General features: G+C 40.3%; 1 protein-coding gene across 2 annotated transcripts in view; it reads right to left on the reverse strand.

Annotated features, from left to right (window-relative positions):
* Positions 1–1,267: 1,267 nt before the first annotated feature.
* LOC108043464 (protein numb) overlaps positions 1,268–13,941 on the reverse strand; it is a 29,442-nt gene continuing 16,768 nt past the window's right edge. Inside the window, exons 2-4 of one of the 2 annotated variants that reach the window (XM_017122176.2) lie at positions 4,648–4,943; positions 4,242–4,490; positions 1,268–3,633 (exon numbers count right to left, since the gene is read on the reverse strand). In XM_017122176.2, the coding sequence (XP_016977665.1) occupies positions 2,275–3,633; positions 4,242–4,490; positions 4,648–4,728 (1,689 nt within the window). In that variant the 5' untranslated portion in view covers positions 4,729–4,943 and the 3' untranslated portion in view covers positions 1,268–2,274. The remainder of the gene's footprint in view (positions 3,634–4,241; positions 4,491–4,647; positions 4,944–13,941) is intronic. The other variant, XM_017122177.2, reaches the window with a different exon arrangement.

A 13,941-nucleotide genomic window follows, 5' to 3' on the forward strand; every position in this document is an offset into this window, starting at 1 on the left:
GGCTTAAGTTTGGTAAAGTTATGGACTCTCGAAGTCCAATTTTAAGACACTCTTTTACAAGACATCGGAAAATTGGAAATAACTAACATGAAAATGGGTCAAAAATTTGATCAACGTTAAATCAAAAATTTTGAATGCAGATTTTTAGAGAATTGAATCACCATTCTTTAGAGGTATGCCACTTTGGAATCGGCTGAAGTTTGGTAAAGTTATGGACTCTCGAAGTCCAATTTTAAGACACTCTTTTACAAGACATCGGAAAATTAGAAATAACTAACAATCCAATCTAGTTCTTGTACCCAATTACTTCAAAATCAAGTTGACGCCGAAAAAAACTGTAAGCTAGGTCAAAATAAAAATTTTAAAAAAATTAATAGCAAATCCAAGAAAACCGTCGAAACACTTATTTTCATTGATTATTTTCATACCGTTTATTTAACTCTCAAATGAATGATCAATACTTCACAATATTTGAATATCCAATAACGATCTTGTGATCGACATTTTTGTCATACAAAATGAATAAACATAATATCTCAGATAATATGTGGCTTCATTAATATGTCATTTACTTTTTAGGTATATGTGTGCATGTCAATTTTACTAAACGTCAAACGAAACGATATGCATTTTCTATATAAGTATGATAACATATATGTATATTTATTTAAATATTTTTGTAATTTTGTATTTCGTGTATATGAGCTAATATTAAATATATATTGATGTCTTAATGGTTGCATACCGATTTTTATTATAATTTAGAGACAAAATTTGTCACAAAACGATGTTGCAGAAGATCCTTTCAAATCGATTACTTTTCAAGAGTAGTCCTTATGTTTCATTAGTGCCCGTGTAAATATATAGAAAAGTTCAGATTCCCTATATTAAAAGCAGTAACATGTCCAAATGAAGCCAGGTGTCATTTTGCAAGGCAAATCAAACTATAAATCATTCAAAGACTTGTGTCTTATACATATATACAAAAACCTTTTCCTAGGTCTTTCCGAAGTCGATCTGAATACATATGCGTCATGTAAATACTGATGAGTGCGGTTCATTGACTCCTACATCTTGTCTTAGGAACAATGATTTTGTTTACTTTTGTGTTTGATTCTAGCTAGGTATTGATTAAAGGGTTTATCAACATTTGGTGCATTGGCTAGGTGGCGTTTGATTTATCCAATATATATGGAATTTTAAAAAGTTTCTTTTGAACTGAACCAACTGAACGTGGATCACGTTCAGCAAAAATAAAACAAATAAATCACATAAGCACACAAATCGAATGTATTTCTCTTCTCTGCCGAATTGGGCTCTGTCTTTTACAATATATGTAATAGGTTTATATATAACTTTAATTATTTCAATATTTCTATATCGTTTTTCATTAGTTGCATTGTATTTAGCTGCTCGATTTATAAGTTTATTTAACTTCATGTTTTTTGTTTAATTTTTTTGTTGTTTGTTTTTAAATTATATTTATAATTTAAGTATAATACATTTTGTACACAGTTAAAAATTAAATTAAATAATAAAAGATTTTATGTAAAACGGTGTACCGAACACTGACATTGACAAAATAATAATTGGCCCTAAGACATAGAGTTTCCTACATATCAACACACATAAATCTGTATATCATTATCATTTATCATTATTCTTAATGGGATCAATCAACAAGTAGTGGAAGGGCATTACCAAAGTATAATACAGTTTTAGCATTCAAGATAAAAGGGTGCCATTGGTTTTCGTTTGTTGTTTGCTTAATGGTGGACTTTCGTGGGTAACTTGGTAGCTTGGTCAATTGTTGGGTGACTAAGGGATCTTAACCTGTATCAGTCTAGTCATTAAAAACGTCCATTTTATTTGAAGAAAATGTTTGAAATATTCAAGTTTCATGAAAGTATTAAGTTAAAAAGTAATTTCCTAGTTAAGATCCCCTGTAAGACTGATATTCGGTATAAGATCTCTTACGATCTAATGATGTCTTTTACTTGAAGCAGTTTACGTTTTGGCCTAGTGCTAAGCGCCATTAATGGATTTGTTTACTGTACTTGATGCGTTTTTCGTGTAAGTAACTGTATTTTAGGTTTTCTATATGCATAATTATTTATGTTTGCGTTAAGTATCTCTATCCATCCCATCCAGCCATCCATCCATCTTTGTTCCACCTTCTGTGTTTGGCCTGATCCTGCCCCTGAACTTTAAACTAAGTTACGTTTTTTTCAAGCGAACCACACTTTGTCCCCCTGGTGACCCCGGATTTGCTGCCTAGAGCTGCACCTGGAATGTCTGCGCCGGCGCCTTGGGCGGTGAGATGAAAGGATTGGTGCTGTGCCTGGCCAGCGGCGAGCGCGATGTGCTGGAAACCGGCAAATCCGGCGACAGTTGCTTGGCCGCCGCCACATTGGCCACCCACTCGGCATCGAATGGGTCATCGGGTCCCCCTCCTCCTGCTCCTGCGCCTCCAGCCACAGATCCCGATCCACTGGCCAGCGTTTGAGCTCGGCCAACATTGGCCAGGTAAGTGGGCCGCTTCGGTGCGGCAGGTGAGGTACTGCGCACCACATGACCCAACCACTGCTCGGCATTTGGCAGCTCTGTTGAGGTTTCGATGCTCTGCTCCGACCGCGTGGGTGACTGCGAGTGGAGCGTCTGATAAGTGGGCGTGGTGCTGGCCACCCGGGGCGTCACCTGCGCCGTGGGCGTGGCGCTGTACGAGATTACATGCTGAACCTGCTTCTCGGCGGCAATAATGTTCTGGTTAATGCTGCGATTGTTGTTGAAGTTCAGATCCTCGCCGGCGGCCAACAGAGCGTCTGTCTGGGTCAACAGGGAGAGACCCTGGCTGAGCTCCTGGCACAGCTGGCTCACGGAATCGGCGGCCGCGGAGGCGGCCGACGACTGATCCGCTCCAGCAGACTTGGCCGGCGAAACCTCGGCAATGGGCGAAACACTTCGCAGCGGTGTCTGCAGAGGATTCCCGGCGGCGGCGGCCAGGAAAGCCCTCTGACGATCGGCGTTGGACGGAAGATCGTTGACGCGCAATGACATCTGGCGCTTGAACGGCGACTGGCTGCCAATCGTGCTCAAACGGAACGAGCTCTGCCGCTCCAACATGTTGGGCGTGGCATGGGGCCGTTCGATGGCGAAGGGATTGTAAGGCTTGACGGTGGCCGCCGGAGGACCTGGCATTGCTGATCCCGGCCCATCCACGCATCGTTCGTTCGTGCCCACCGTGGCCATGGCCAGGCGCTCCGTCAGCGTCTGCTGGCGGAAGGATCCGGTCCGCGTGAAGGTCGAGTTCTTCGTGTCGAAGGTCATCGTCACGCCGCACTCCTTGTCGCGTCGCTGCTTCCGCTCCAGACAAACGGCGAAGGCGCAGCCAACCGCATGGGACAATCGCTCGCCGGAATCCTTGCACGCCAAAAAGCCGTGACACATCCAGCGCCGAGTGGTTCCATCGCGGCAGATGTAGCTGAAGCCACGCTCGTGGTTGCGATCCGGTGCACAGAAGCTGACCTTCTCGATGGTCTGGTCCACTATCAGGCCCTTGGTCTCGTCGTCCACCACTCGCAGGCCATCTCCACTGACATGAAGTAATCCGCGGACAGGGCGACGTCGGGATTGCTAAATATGGGAGAGATCAGTTAGTAAATTCTTTAATATAATAGGTATAGGTATTAGAAGGACATGGAGACAAAACAAGCCATTGATAATTGAATCTTACATTGCTTTGATATAGCTAAAGAATGACTGAGACTGCTAAAAATGAGTAAGTTAGTTTCTTTAAGCTATGGCCATAAATTGTTCTGGTTTTGCTTACTTTTTCAATGTCAAGATAAAGTTATACGCAATCAGTTATCAGACAAATTAAGTCCTTTATAAATAAATCTGAATTCAAATAGCAGTAGGTAATCCAAAAGTTGCACAACGTTGCACACGATAAAAATTAATTAAAAAGTGAATAACAAAATGAATGTAATAATCAATTGAAGTAAGTATACAATAATGAAATGCTTTTCCAAAGTGGTAATAACTGGTTATGATAATTGATTAAAGTCTAAATTTATTAATACTTTAATAGTTGTTTTATTAAAAAACGCGTAAATGACATTCCTTAGATCCTATTAAGCTAAATATTCAAATGGAACTCAACAAACGATGTGTTAACTTCTTGTCACCTTCATTACATCTCCATGTCCTTCTATACTACATATATCCATTTGACTACATACCCTCAGGACCTTTAGGGCCTCCTCGCAGACCTGCATGCCGCGCGACTCGAAGACCTCGACACATCCCAGATACTTTACGGAGAAGGAGCAGGTGGCCGATCTCACGGCCTCCTCATCCGCTTGCCACTGATGCGGCTTCGAGGACTCGGGAACGCGATCCTTGCGACGCCTGAAGGAGTCGCGAAAGGAGCGACGCAGACGATCCATTTTCTTCGGCGATTTCTTGCTAAACCGGAAGGAGGCGGATTTCTATGGGGCACACAAGGACATATTGTTAGCATTACATAATATTAATTATATTTAAATGTAGAGAGAAAGAGAGAACGAAACAAGTGCGAGTTGTGGCAGTTCAACCCTCTGCGGTACTGGGGATCATATCGAAATGGAAACCTTAGAAGAAACCTACCCCATTTTTAACGTCACCGAATTTTCCGCGTGTGAAGCCGCGCTCGAGTGGTTCGTGTGTGTGTGACGAGGAGTTTCCCATGCCTCCGCGCTTTTACACTCGATCGGGGCGTGAGTAAATTGTTGTGAATAACCGTTACAAGCTGCCACTAACAGCGTTGCCAGATGGCCGTGGGTCTCCGGGCGGAATTGTATTTCGGTTTATTGATCCGTTTATTGGCTTGTTGGACTGCGCAAATTTATTTGTTCATTGAATTTGAGTTATGGTTTTTGATCAAATTAAATTGACGGGGCAATCTGGAAAATGTTTAAAGAGTGTTGTGGTTATAGTTATTTTGGGGGGAGGGGGGTTACGCATAGCGCTATCAGTGCTGACGTCTCCAATATGCGTGAGTCACACCCTATACAATACCCTATCGCTATCGACACATGAAAGCACTTTGGTTTATCGGCTTCGAAATTGATTCAACGCCCCCTCGAGTTTCATTGAGCAGTGATCAAAAGTGCCCTCTGATGTACTGATATTCCCCCCCTACGAGCTGCGATCCATTAAAAGCTTTTCGCGACGAGATATGTACCAACCTACACGGCTTGGCCCGAACTAGAACTGAAGTCAAGAGGAGCAATTAATGCCAACGGCCTCCAATCGCTTATCGCCCGGTGGGCATGGCCAGTCGGGTGTCTCACGTAATTGTTTACACACATATTTAATATTTCACTTCTTTTTTTTTAGCATTTATTTGCTTTGACTTCGCCCGAGGCTTTTGTTTTCCCAGCGATGCGGCGACACGGGCTGACATTTTTGTGACTTTATCACATGCCTCGTATTGCGGTAAACTGTTGATAAACTAAGCGTCAGTAATAATCGCAAAATCATAACAAAACTTTGTATATTTTCCTAAGGTTTTCACAAAAAACAATGTGTCCGATTTACAGTCGTTTGATCCGCAAATTAAGATTGTCCGAGCGATATTTTTGGGTGTCTAGCAGTTATATTTTATTTTCCATAAGTGTACGCAAGTGGGCACAAGATAAGCCCACTCAAATAACGTGACCCAACTTGTTTTTTTCTAACTCTTTGAAATAATATCTAATATTTATGTGAACTAAATAGGGGTAATCTGTGGGCTGTCCGTTGCCTGTTTGCATGTCTAGATTTCCCAGAACCTGAAAGCTAAAGTCGCCATAGTCTCTGTGTTCCCACCACTCAATTTTCCTACAGCTTTTCCACGTTTCGACCAAATATCTCACGTTCTTCAACCATTAGCTTGACCATGTTAATTGACCAACTGAAACAGTGTCAAGCGATAGAAGCTAATTGGGCTTATTTGTCCAACTTATTTGGGATTCGGTTGTCGATTTATACAAGTTGAACACAAAATGTAAAGTTCAATTCGGAATTCCGTTGCAACTTGGAGACGGGACTTAAGTCGACTTTCTTCTTGGGCACTTAAGCCGCTAACTGTAAATGTTACGAAACCAGTTTGAACATTTGATTTACCCCTGAAGGCCAGAAGTTCGGTTCTTGGTTACTTGGTGACCACAGAAAGCAAGGGCGGCAATCCCACAATTTGTAGCTTTGCTTTGGCTTTGGTTTTGGTTTGTGATTTGGCTTTTGGTTTTCTGGCTTCATTAGAAGGCGTTCAAAGAAGGGCGTTGACAAAAAGCATCTAAACATTCTTTTAAGTGGGTCAGAGGTTTATTAGTAAAACTGTTGGTGTGGGGAAGAAATGATTTACAAAAGCTCTTGGCATTTGGCTTAAAAGTTTTCAGAGCTCTTGCATCTACTGAAAGGGCAACCAATAACAATAAAAATGAATAAATGCAGAAGCCAAAGGCGACATCTTGGCTGCAGAACTGAAGGACATGTTTTTTCAGATTGTTTTTTTTTATAAAATTTCAAGCTGAGTGGGCTCAAATTGGCAATAAAAAATGTTATTTTAATGGAACTTCAATAAACAAGTTTCACTCAAAATCTTAATACTCATTAGTTCTAAGGAATTCCCATTAATTCCGCCACTAGCCTTTTGAAATTCTTTGGCCAACCACTTTAAGCCCCATAAAAAGAAATAAATAAACTTGCTCCAACGTGATTCATGGCTTACGCATGTCATAGACAGAAGAGCAAAAATCACCCAAATAAACATCAAATCACGCACTAAAAGTAAACATGATTTCAGAAATGACAACAATCGGCTGGTTAGAGCATATCGAAGAAGGGTTCGAGATCCGGAAGGGTTCATTCAACCAATAAGCGCGGCACGAAACAGGTTCCAGCTGTAAAATCTGTGTACGTGTTTGCCAGAGAATCAGATCCGACTGCAGTTTGCTTTGATAAAAATGAAAAAATAATATAAAATATGGGGGCTAGAGATATTTTCTTCTTTATCAATGTTTGCCTGATACGAACATATTTATTTTCTCTTTGTGATATGGTAATTAATATGGGGAGCTAGTATGGGGTATTTTCCATGACTGAAGCAAACAGAGGGCACTGCTGCCCGACCAAATCAAATCGATAGAAGATTACTCCTTTGATACGTAGCCGACTTTGCTCAGAGCTTAGTTGAATAGTTGGTGAATAATAATCCACATTGTAAATTAAATTTCGTCTGCCACTTCGTTGACCTCTGACCAGTCTTCTGGCTCTGGAGCTACACCCACCCTAATTAATTCATTAAACTCTTTCACAGCTGCCCAGTGGACCACAGAGAGCACTATAAATCATTAAACCACATGGCTGACCATTCGCTTGGTGATGAAATGCCGTGCTAGAACATGGCGATTTTTTCCAGTTCGTTTTTAATTTAGCATTAAACAATTAACCCTGGAATGACAAAACAAGCGCAGTCAATGACACTTTGATATATCGGTGTAGATCTGTATAGGCGAGCATATAGTAATTTGTATTGCATAACCACAATCAAGCCTCGATGTAGAGTCAATGTAATTAAGTTTTACTGTGCCCTCAAAAGGCCATCGACACTTGTTGCATTCCGGGCGGAATGGCGATGACTCCCACAACAGTCTAGCCTTTCAGTGTGTGTGACACCTCGGAAATCCCATTGCGAAAGTTTCATCCTTTCATCCGATGAAACAGAAGCCCCCAACACCATTCCCCATCATTGATGGTTGCACGTTTCTATGCCAAAATGTAGGCTAAACCTGCAATTCCATCACTATTATGGATTGAGCTTTCAGGATATGACTGGAGGCAGGCAGATGTTGGATATGGATGATGGAGGCAGTCGTTATGCAGGGAGATTAAATGGAAATAAGGGCGAGGGGTAAGCTTGCCTTAAAATGGTAATTGGATTTTTTCCATCATAGCAAGCCTTTCTAGGGAAAATTGCAAAAACTATCATATGAAACGACCTGATGTTGGCTTTTGAACATAACTGGATGCAACGTTTTCTCTATTTTCAAGTTTTCCTAGCTCACAAAAATATTTACTAAACAGATTAAAACCAAGCTCTAAGGCTATTTTACTATTTTGTTTTATTGCTCCTCCCACTGCATTTAATACCACAATTTATTCAAAGTTCCCAACGTTTTTCCCATTATATATTCTCACTTTTAGGTTTTCATTCAATGGTTACCCTCAGCTGAGAACACCAATGTCAAAACTAACATTACAAAATGCATTTCGTAAAGTTTCACACGATGGATGGTCAGAAAAGGATACACATTTTATGGCTTCCTTTCTTTTTTTTTTTTTTTGCTAGTACTTGATATAAAATTATAATTATTCCCGCCATACGCTTCTGTCTGTCTGCTGTCCTTCGTTTTTTTTTTTTTTGGCTGGGCTAGGGGCCTTATCAACCACCACACCACCACCATCGGGTTCCTCTGCCTCCTGATCCTCTCTCCGCATCCTCGTCCTGCGAGGGTTGCCCTCTGGAACTGCTGGAATTTATAATTTTTAATGCTCTTCCTTGTGTCGGTGGTCGTGGGAACTTTTCGTTTTTTTTGTAAAATAAATTTGAAATATATCAGCCACCGTTTTGTGTGAATATTTAGTGAAGCAATTAAACGTTGTGTGCGTGTGTTTGTGTATTTTACATTTTTTATGGCTAGTGGGAGCCCAACGATAATGACTTCAATTAGGCACCATAATAAGGTGCAATGAAGCATGGCCCCAAGGATTTTGAGAGCGGAAGTGAGGTATAATTTTTGAACAGGGAGATTTTTAAAGGAGTTTATTTATGAAGGGCTATAAAAATAACTCATAGAGCTTTTGATTTAGTTGGGAGCCTACAACGAAGTTTTAATTTAGATTTACCAAGATTTTTAAATAAGTTTTTACTGTTCGACACAGTCAATTTATTTTATTTAAGTTATTTTAACAATCTTTTATTTTTCAAGTTTTCGGATAACAAACAGACCTTTGAACATTAAACAATACAATTTGTCGCATGAAGGCTCATAAATTTGCAGGTTTGCCCACTTGGAGCCAAATAAGTTAATTCCGATGAGCTTTTCTAAATAGTATCTGGAGCCCCCAGCTAAGCAACTGTGGAGAAAAGTGGACGGGCCAACATCTGGGCAAGCCAAAAAGTTCACTGTATAATAAATCTTCAGAGAAAACAGCTAACTCCCGCTATGCGTTGCTTCTTCGCGGGTTCGGTTGATTACTTGAAAGGAAGTGCGCAAAGAATTCGCAAACCGAAAAGCCGAAAAAGGTTTAACGTACATAATGAGACAGCAAAAAAAAAATTTCACAGCATCTGGCCAACGACTTGTGGAATTTTAGGGGAAGCATGCGATTTTTTTCGGTGACGCAATTTAACTGTGCAAACTCATCTACTTCTTCTTGTAGTAAATCCAAAACAATGACAATATGAATAGAAACCAAGAAAGGGTAGAAAATAATGACTGAGAAAAAGAGGTTCTCGAACTTCGTGGGATTTGGCATAAGGGATCCTTCGATCTTGAGAATCCTGAATCGCTCGTTTGGGTTACTTCATGCACGGATGCTTAGGAATTTCACACGCTGACCCAAATGCACCCCTAAACCTCCTAAAAACGGGGATCGGGGGGAGGAAATTCCCGTGCACCCATGTCCTATGCAGGCAGCGTCCTAATTGCACAGGGTCGTCGGTCGCAGGGGGTTTGTCATTGAGGCATTGCATTATACGAGTGGGTATTGTCGAAAGTGCGCATAATTATTAGCTGTCAATTGGGCGTTGATCTGACCATTATGTGCCTGCCATACCTGGTTCTATATGGGAATGCACAAGGAATCGTGAGGGGATGTGGGAAAAGCTAGGTGTGAGAAAAGCGAGATCACCAGATATGCTGGGAAAATATAAAAAAAGGAAAGTGCAACTGTCTGAAAAGATGTATCAAACGAAATGCAGCTTATAAAGGGTCTTTAGATACACAGGACGTATATCTTGGGTTTGAAAAAAATAAGGGATAAGAGTGGAAAATAGATGCCCACTGTCAAGCTGCGAAAAAGGAAATTTGCTAATCTTAATGCAAAAATATTGTGATTAAGGTTAAATAATAAATTTGATTTAGCTGGGAGCTCAGAAATTAAAAATGTTCTTTAAAAGTTGGCCCCGCTAAACAAGATCTTTTAAATATAACATTATATATTCCTTACTGTTTCTTTGTGTTTTTTAAATAAATTTGTTGTATCCATAAAATATAGAAGTATGCAAATGTATTTGTTGAATTATGACATACTTTTTCAAACATGTTTTTAGTATGCGCCAGAGCTGTTTAATATTGAAATTGCACCCCAAAGTCAAACAAGCAAGCAATCGATATGTAAAATATCCCCAGCACACACACAATTTCAACTGTCCCACCACATCCTTTAACAAAACAAACTCCAATACGAGTATTTCCAGCAGAAAACACTTGAGAGAAACCTCAAAAACCCGACGAACGGAAGTAAAAATGCAGGCACAAAAAAATAAAAACAATAGGCACGCCTGCGATCCATAAACATGTGAGTACATTGAGTGGAAGTATAGCATATAAACCCTATAGGAACACGAGACAAGCAAACGGTGAAAACATTTCCAGCGGGTCGCAGTTCGAATAACTTCGGAATGTTTTGCATCTGTCGTTTGAACTCGAATGCAGCCGCTGCCAGCAGTTGTTGTCCGGCTTCCTGTCTCTTTCTTTCTTTCCCCAGGATCCTGACATATGTTCTGTGCACGTGGCCAAGGATTCTCGAAGGATTCTCTGCAGTTCTGCCTAGTTAAGTGGGGAATCGCTCTCACACATGCCGCCGTCTGTTCTCGACATACTGACTTCGATTTGCCACGATTTCCAGGTAGACAGATCCTTTTGGTTCGTGTCTCAACAGGATGAAAGCAGATCCTTATTATCCTTTGTTTGTTTGCCAGCCGGCAGATGCGATGCTAATAACATTCGATCTCAGACACTTTCGTATTCGTAAGATATTTTTCTGCGAACCACTCTTACGAGTTTTGTTTACCCTCTTAATGCAAATTAATATTACGATGACTCAAATCACATTGGCATACTTAACAAAAGTTATCCGACATTTTACAGAGGGGAACCTGTTTCTGAGCCGAAAAGCACGTTAATGCCATTAATGCAATTGAATATAGCCAAGACAAAGATAAAAAGAAACAAAAAGGAATTTTCAACAACCAATCATTTATCCAAAGCACATTTATCATTACGCATTCATAACTCATAAAGCGAGGAAAAGTAGGAGAGGAAAAATCACTGGAGAATTCCAAGAACTACTTTCATATGCACAAGAATTTGTAATGCGTTGAAAACAAATTCCTAAGGCAACTTGAAAGTTTATTTGAATTTATTCAATGCGTATACTGAATCTATAATGTAGTAACTTGAAACTGTATTTAAATGTTTAAATGTGGTATAAAAATATTAGATAACAAAACGGGATTTTGAACCTTGTTTTGAAAGCACTATTTCTACTGCTGATTTCCAAGAAAAAGCCTCGTGTAATCAAAGTACACAAGTTGTAATATTTTTCTTTCTCAGACAGAAGCAAACGAAACACTAGTTGACACTTTTATCTGACAGATTTAAAATGGGAAAGGGATTTTTCAAAATGTGACTTTGCGATAAGACAGAAAGAGGAGAATTTGTTTGCTTACAAGTTTCGTGGAAAGCTACGTGACATCACCAGCAACTATGTTTGGATAACCGCTAAGTTTAGATGATTATCCAACGAATTAGTGGCGGTAAAGGTCGCCGGTCCACACACTCGAAACACCGAAAGTCAACCTAGCCTGACGATTTTCCAAACTGCTGTTACTGACTTTTTTCTAGTGCCATTCTCTGCTCTGATTGTCATTGTTGGTAGTTAGTTGGCGTTGGCGGAGGCAAATCAATTTTATGGCGCACAAAAGTGTAACCACGTTAGTTTTCTATGTTCCATTTGTCAACGCTTTGCTGTTGATTCGGGGTAAATAGACAGCTGAACAGCTGTTGGCCAATTGCTTTAGCAATTTCCGGGTGACAGCGCCCAAAAGTAGGCAGAGAAAACCGTCAATGAAAATAATCGATAGGAAACTAAATAAACAACCCATATATTCGCCAAAAGAAGCCATCCTAGTGCTGCGTGGGCGAAGTAACACTGGGGCGAGTGTTCCCCTATTGCCCTATTAACTCAGGTGAACAGGTGTGCCAACTGTATTTGGGGACATCAAAGAATTTGGCATGTGTAAATAAACGTTCTATTTATGTAGTACCATGACGATAGCATTTTCTATCAAAGCTAACTTAATTTAACTGATGTAAAACAACATACAATACAATCAATACAAATCTCTAGTGATTTAAAATCATCAATTAGGCAGAATCAGAAAGTATATGAACTTTAGAACTATTTACTATCGATTTAATATGCTATTGACTATACTAATACATAAGAAAAAATATTCTTTTAATATTTAAATGTTATTTATTTTAAATTTGCATCCCCAATACAAATTTAGCCAGAATCGCTTAACTACTCATACAAGTTTTTCAAATCAAATATATCAACAACTACAGTGATTGACTTGATCAAAGCTTAAAATAATGATGATTTTTAATATTTCCCACTGCAACTGACAAATTGTCTCCTACGTAAGTTTAATCCCCCATCAAAGCTTAACCAACTGAAAGACCGGAAATTGAACTTATTCATTGAAGGTAAGTTTTCATAATCATATTCAGCCATGCCCTTTGACATTTCTGAAACCTTTGCGGTTTTGGCCAACTTATCGAAGCCAAAGCCAAGGCCAAGTTATTACCAAGTTGGCGTGTCGATTTAGTCTTGGTCACTCGGGAGGCGAGAAAACTTTTTGGCATTAATGCGAAATGTTTGCTGTGCAGTTCACGGCTAGTTAGCTATTGGCAGGCCAGGAAAATGTCAAGAATAAATAAGAAGTTACAAAACTCTCTAAGACCTTTTGAAGTTCATAATTGTAATTTGTTGAGCCGACACTCAGGGCAATGGCAAATGGATTTCTAGAAGAAAGGAAGAGATAGAGAGGAAATCCCCCGTGTCTTCCCAGGCACATTAATTGCGAAATTTTCTATAAAAATGTGCCCGGTAATCGCAGCCGCATTTAAGTATCAACTTAATGACAAAACGTTTACATGCATAATTATCCAATTTTTTGCATTTTTAATTTCCTGCCTTAGATGCAGAATGCCAGGGCCCCAATGAGGGATAGATGGCCCCCTGTCCCGAGCCAAGTTAATGGCCCAGAAGTTGCAACTAGCTGGCAACCATGACTTGGACTTGGTCTTGGACTTGTTCCCGTGTTCTTGACGACTTCCCCAACGTCTCTCTCCCTTTTTGTTGGCCATTGGCTGCTGTTGTTAATCATCTGCGTTGCTGCATAAAAATAGAAAGGAAATTCCATGAAATTAAAGTTTTATGCAGCCGCAGCGACGATCGAGTTGAAGTTTAAGTTGAAGTTGAGGTCTCTCTTCGGCTATGTGTGTGTTGAACTTATGCGGGGGGATGGAAATGGAGTTGGATGGGAAGCTCAAAGATGGGGAGCATGGAGCTCCATCTTAGCCAAACGTTTAGCGAAAGCCGCGTCTCGAAGAATGCAGTCGGCTTGGCATAATCGAAAGGCATGTGAGAAAAGTTGGACTCGGCTGCCAGCTACCAAACCGGTTCTTCCGTTCGACGCGGCTCCTACATCCCAAAGTTGGCTTAACTCAAGTCCAACTGCACCCAGGTAGCATTATGTTCTTACTTTTTGCCTTGGCTTGTTACCAGTTTTTCTGTTCGTGTTGCTGGCTTTTCTCGGAATGTTTCTGAATGGTTTTTTGCTGG

This window comes from Drosophila rhopaloa, unplaced genomic scaffold, assembly GCF_018152115.1.
Source record: "Drosophila rhopaloa isolate 14029-0021.01 unplaced genomic scaffold, ASM1815211v1 contig_2, whole genome shotgun sequence".
NCBI lineage: Eukaryota > Metazoa > Arthropoda > Insecta > Diptera > Drosophilidae > Drosophila > Drosophila rhopaloa.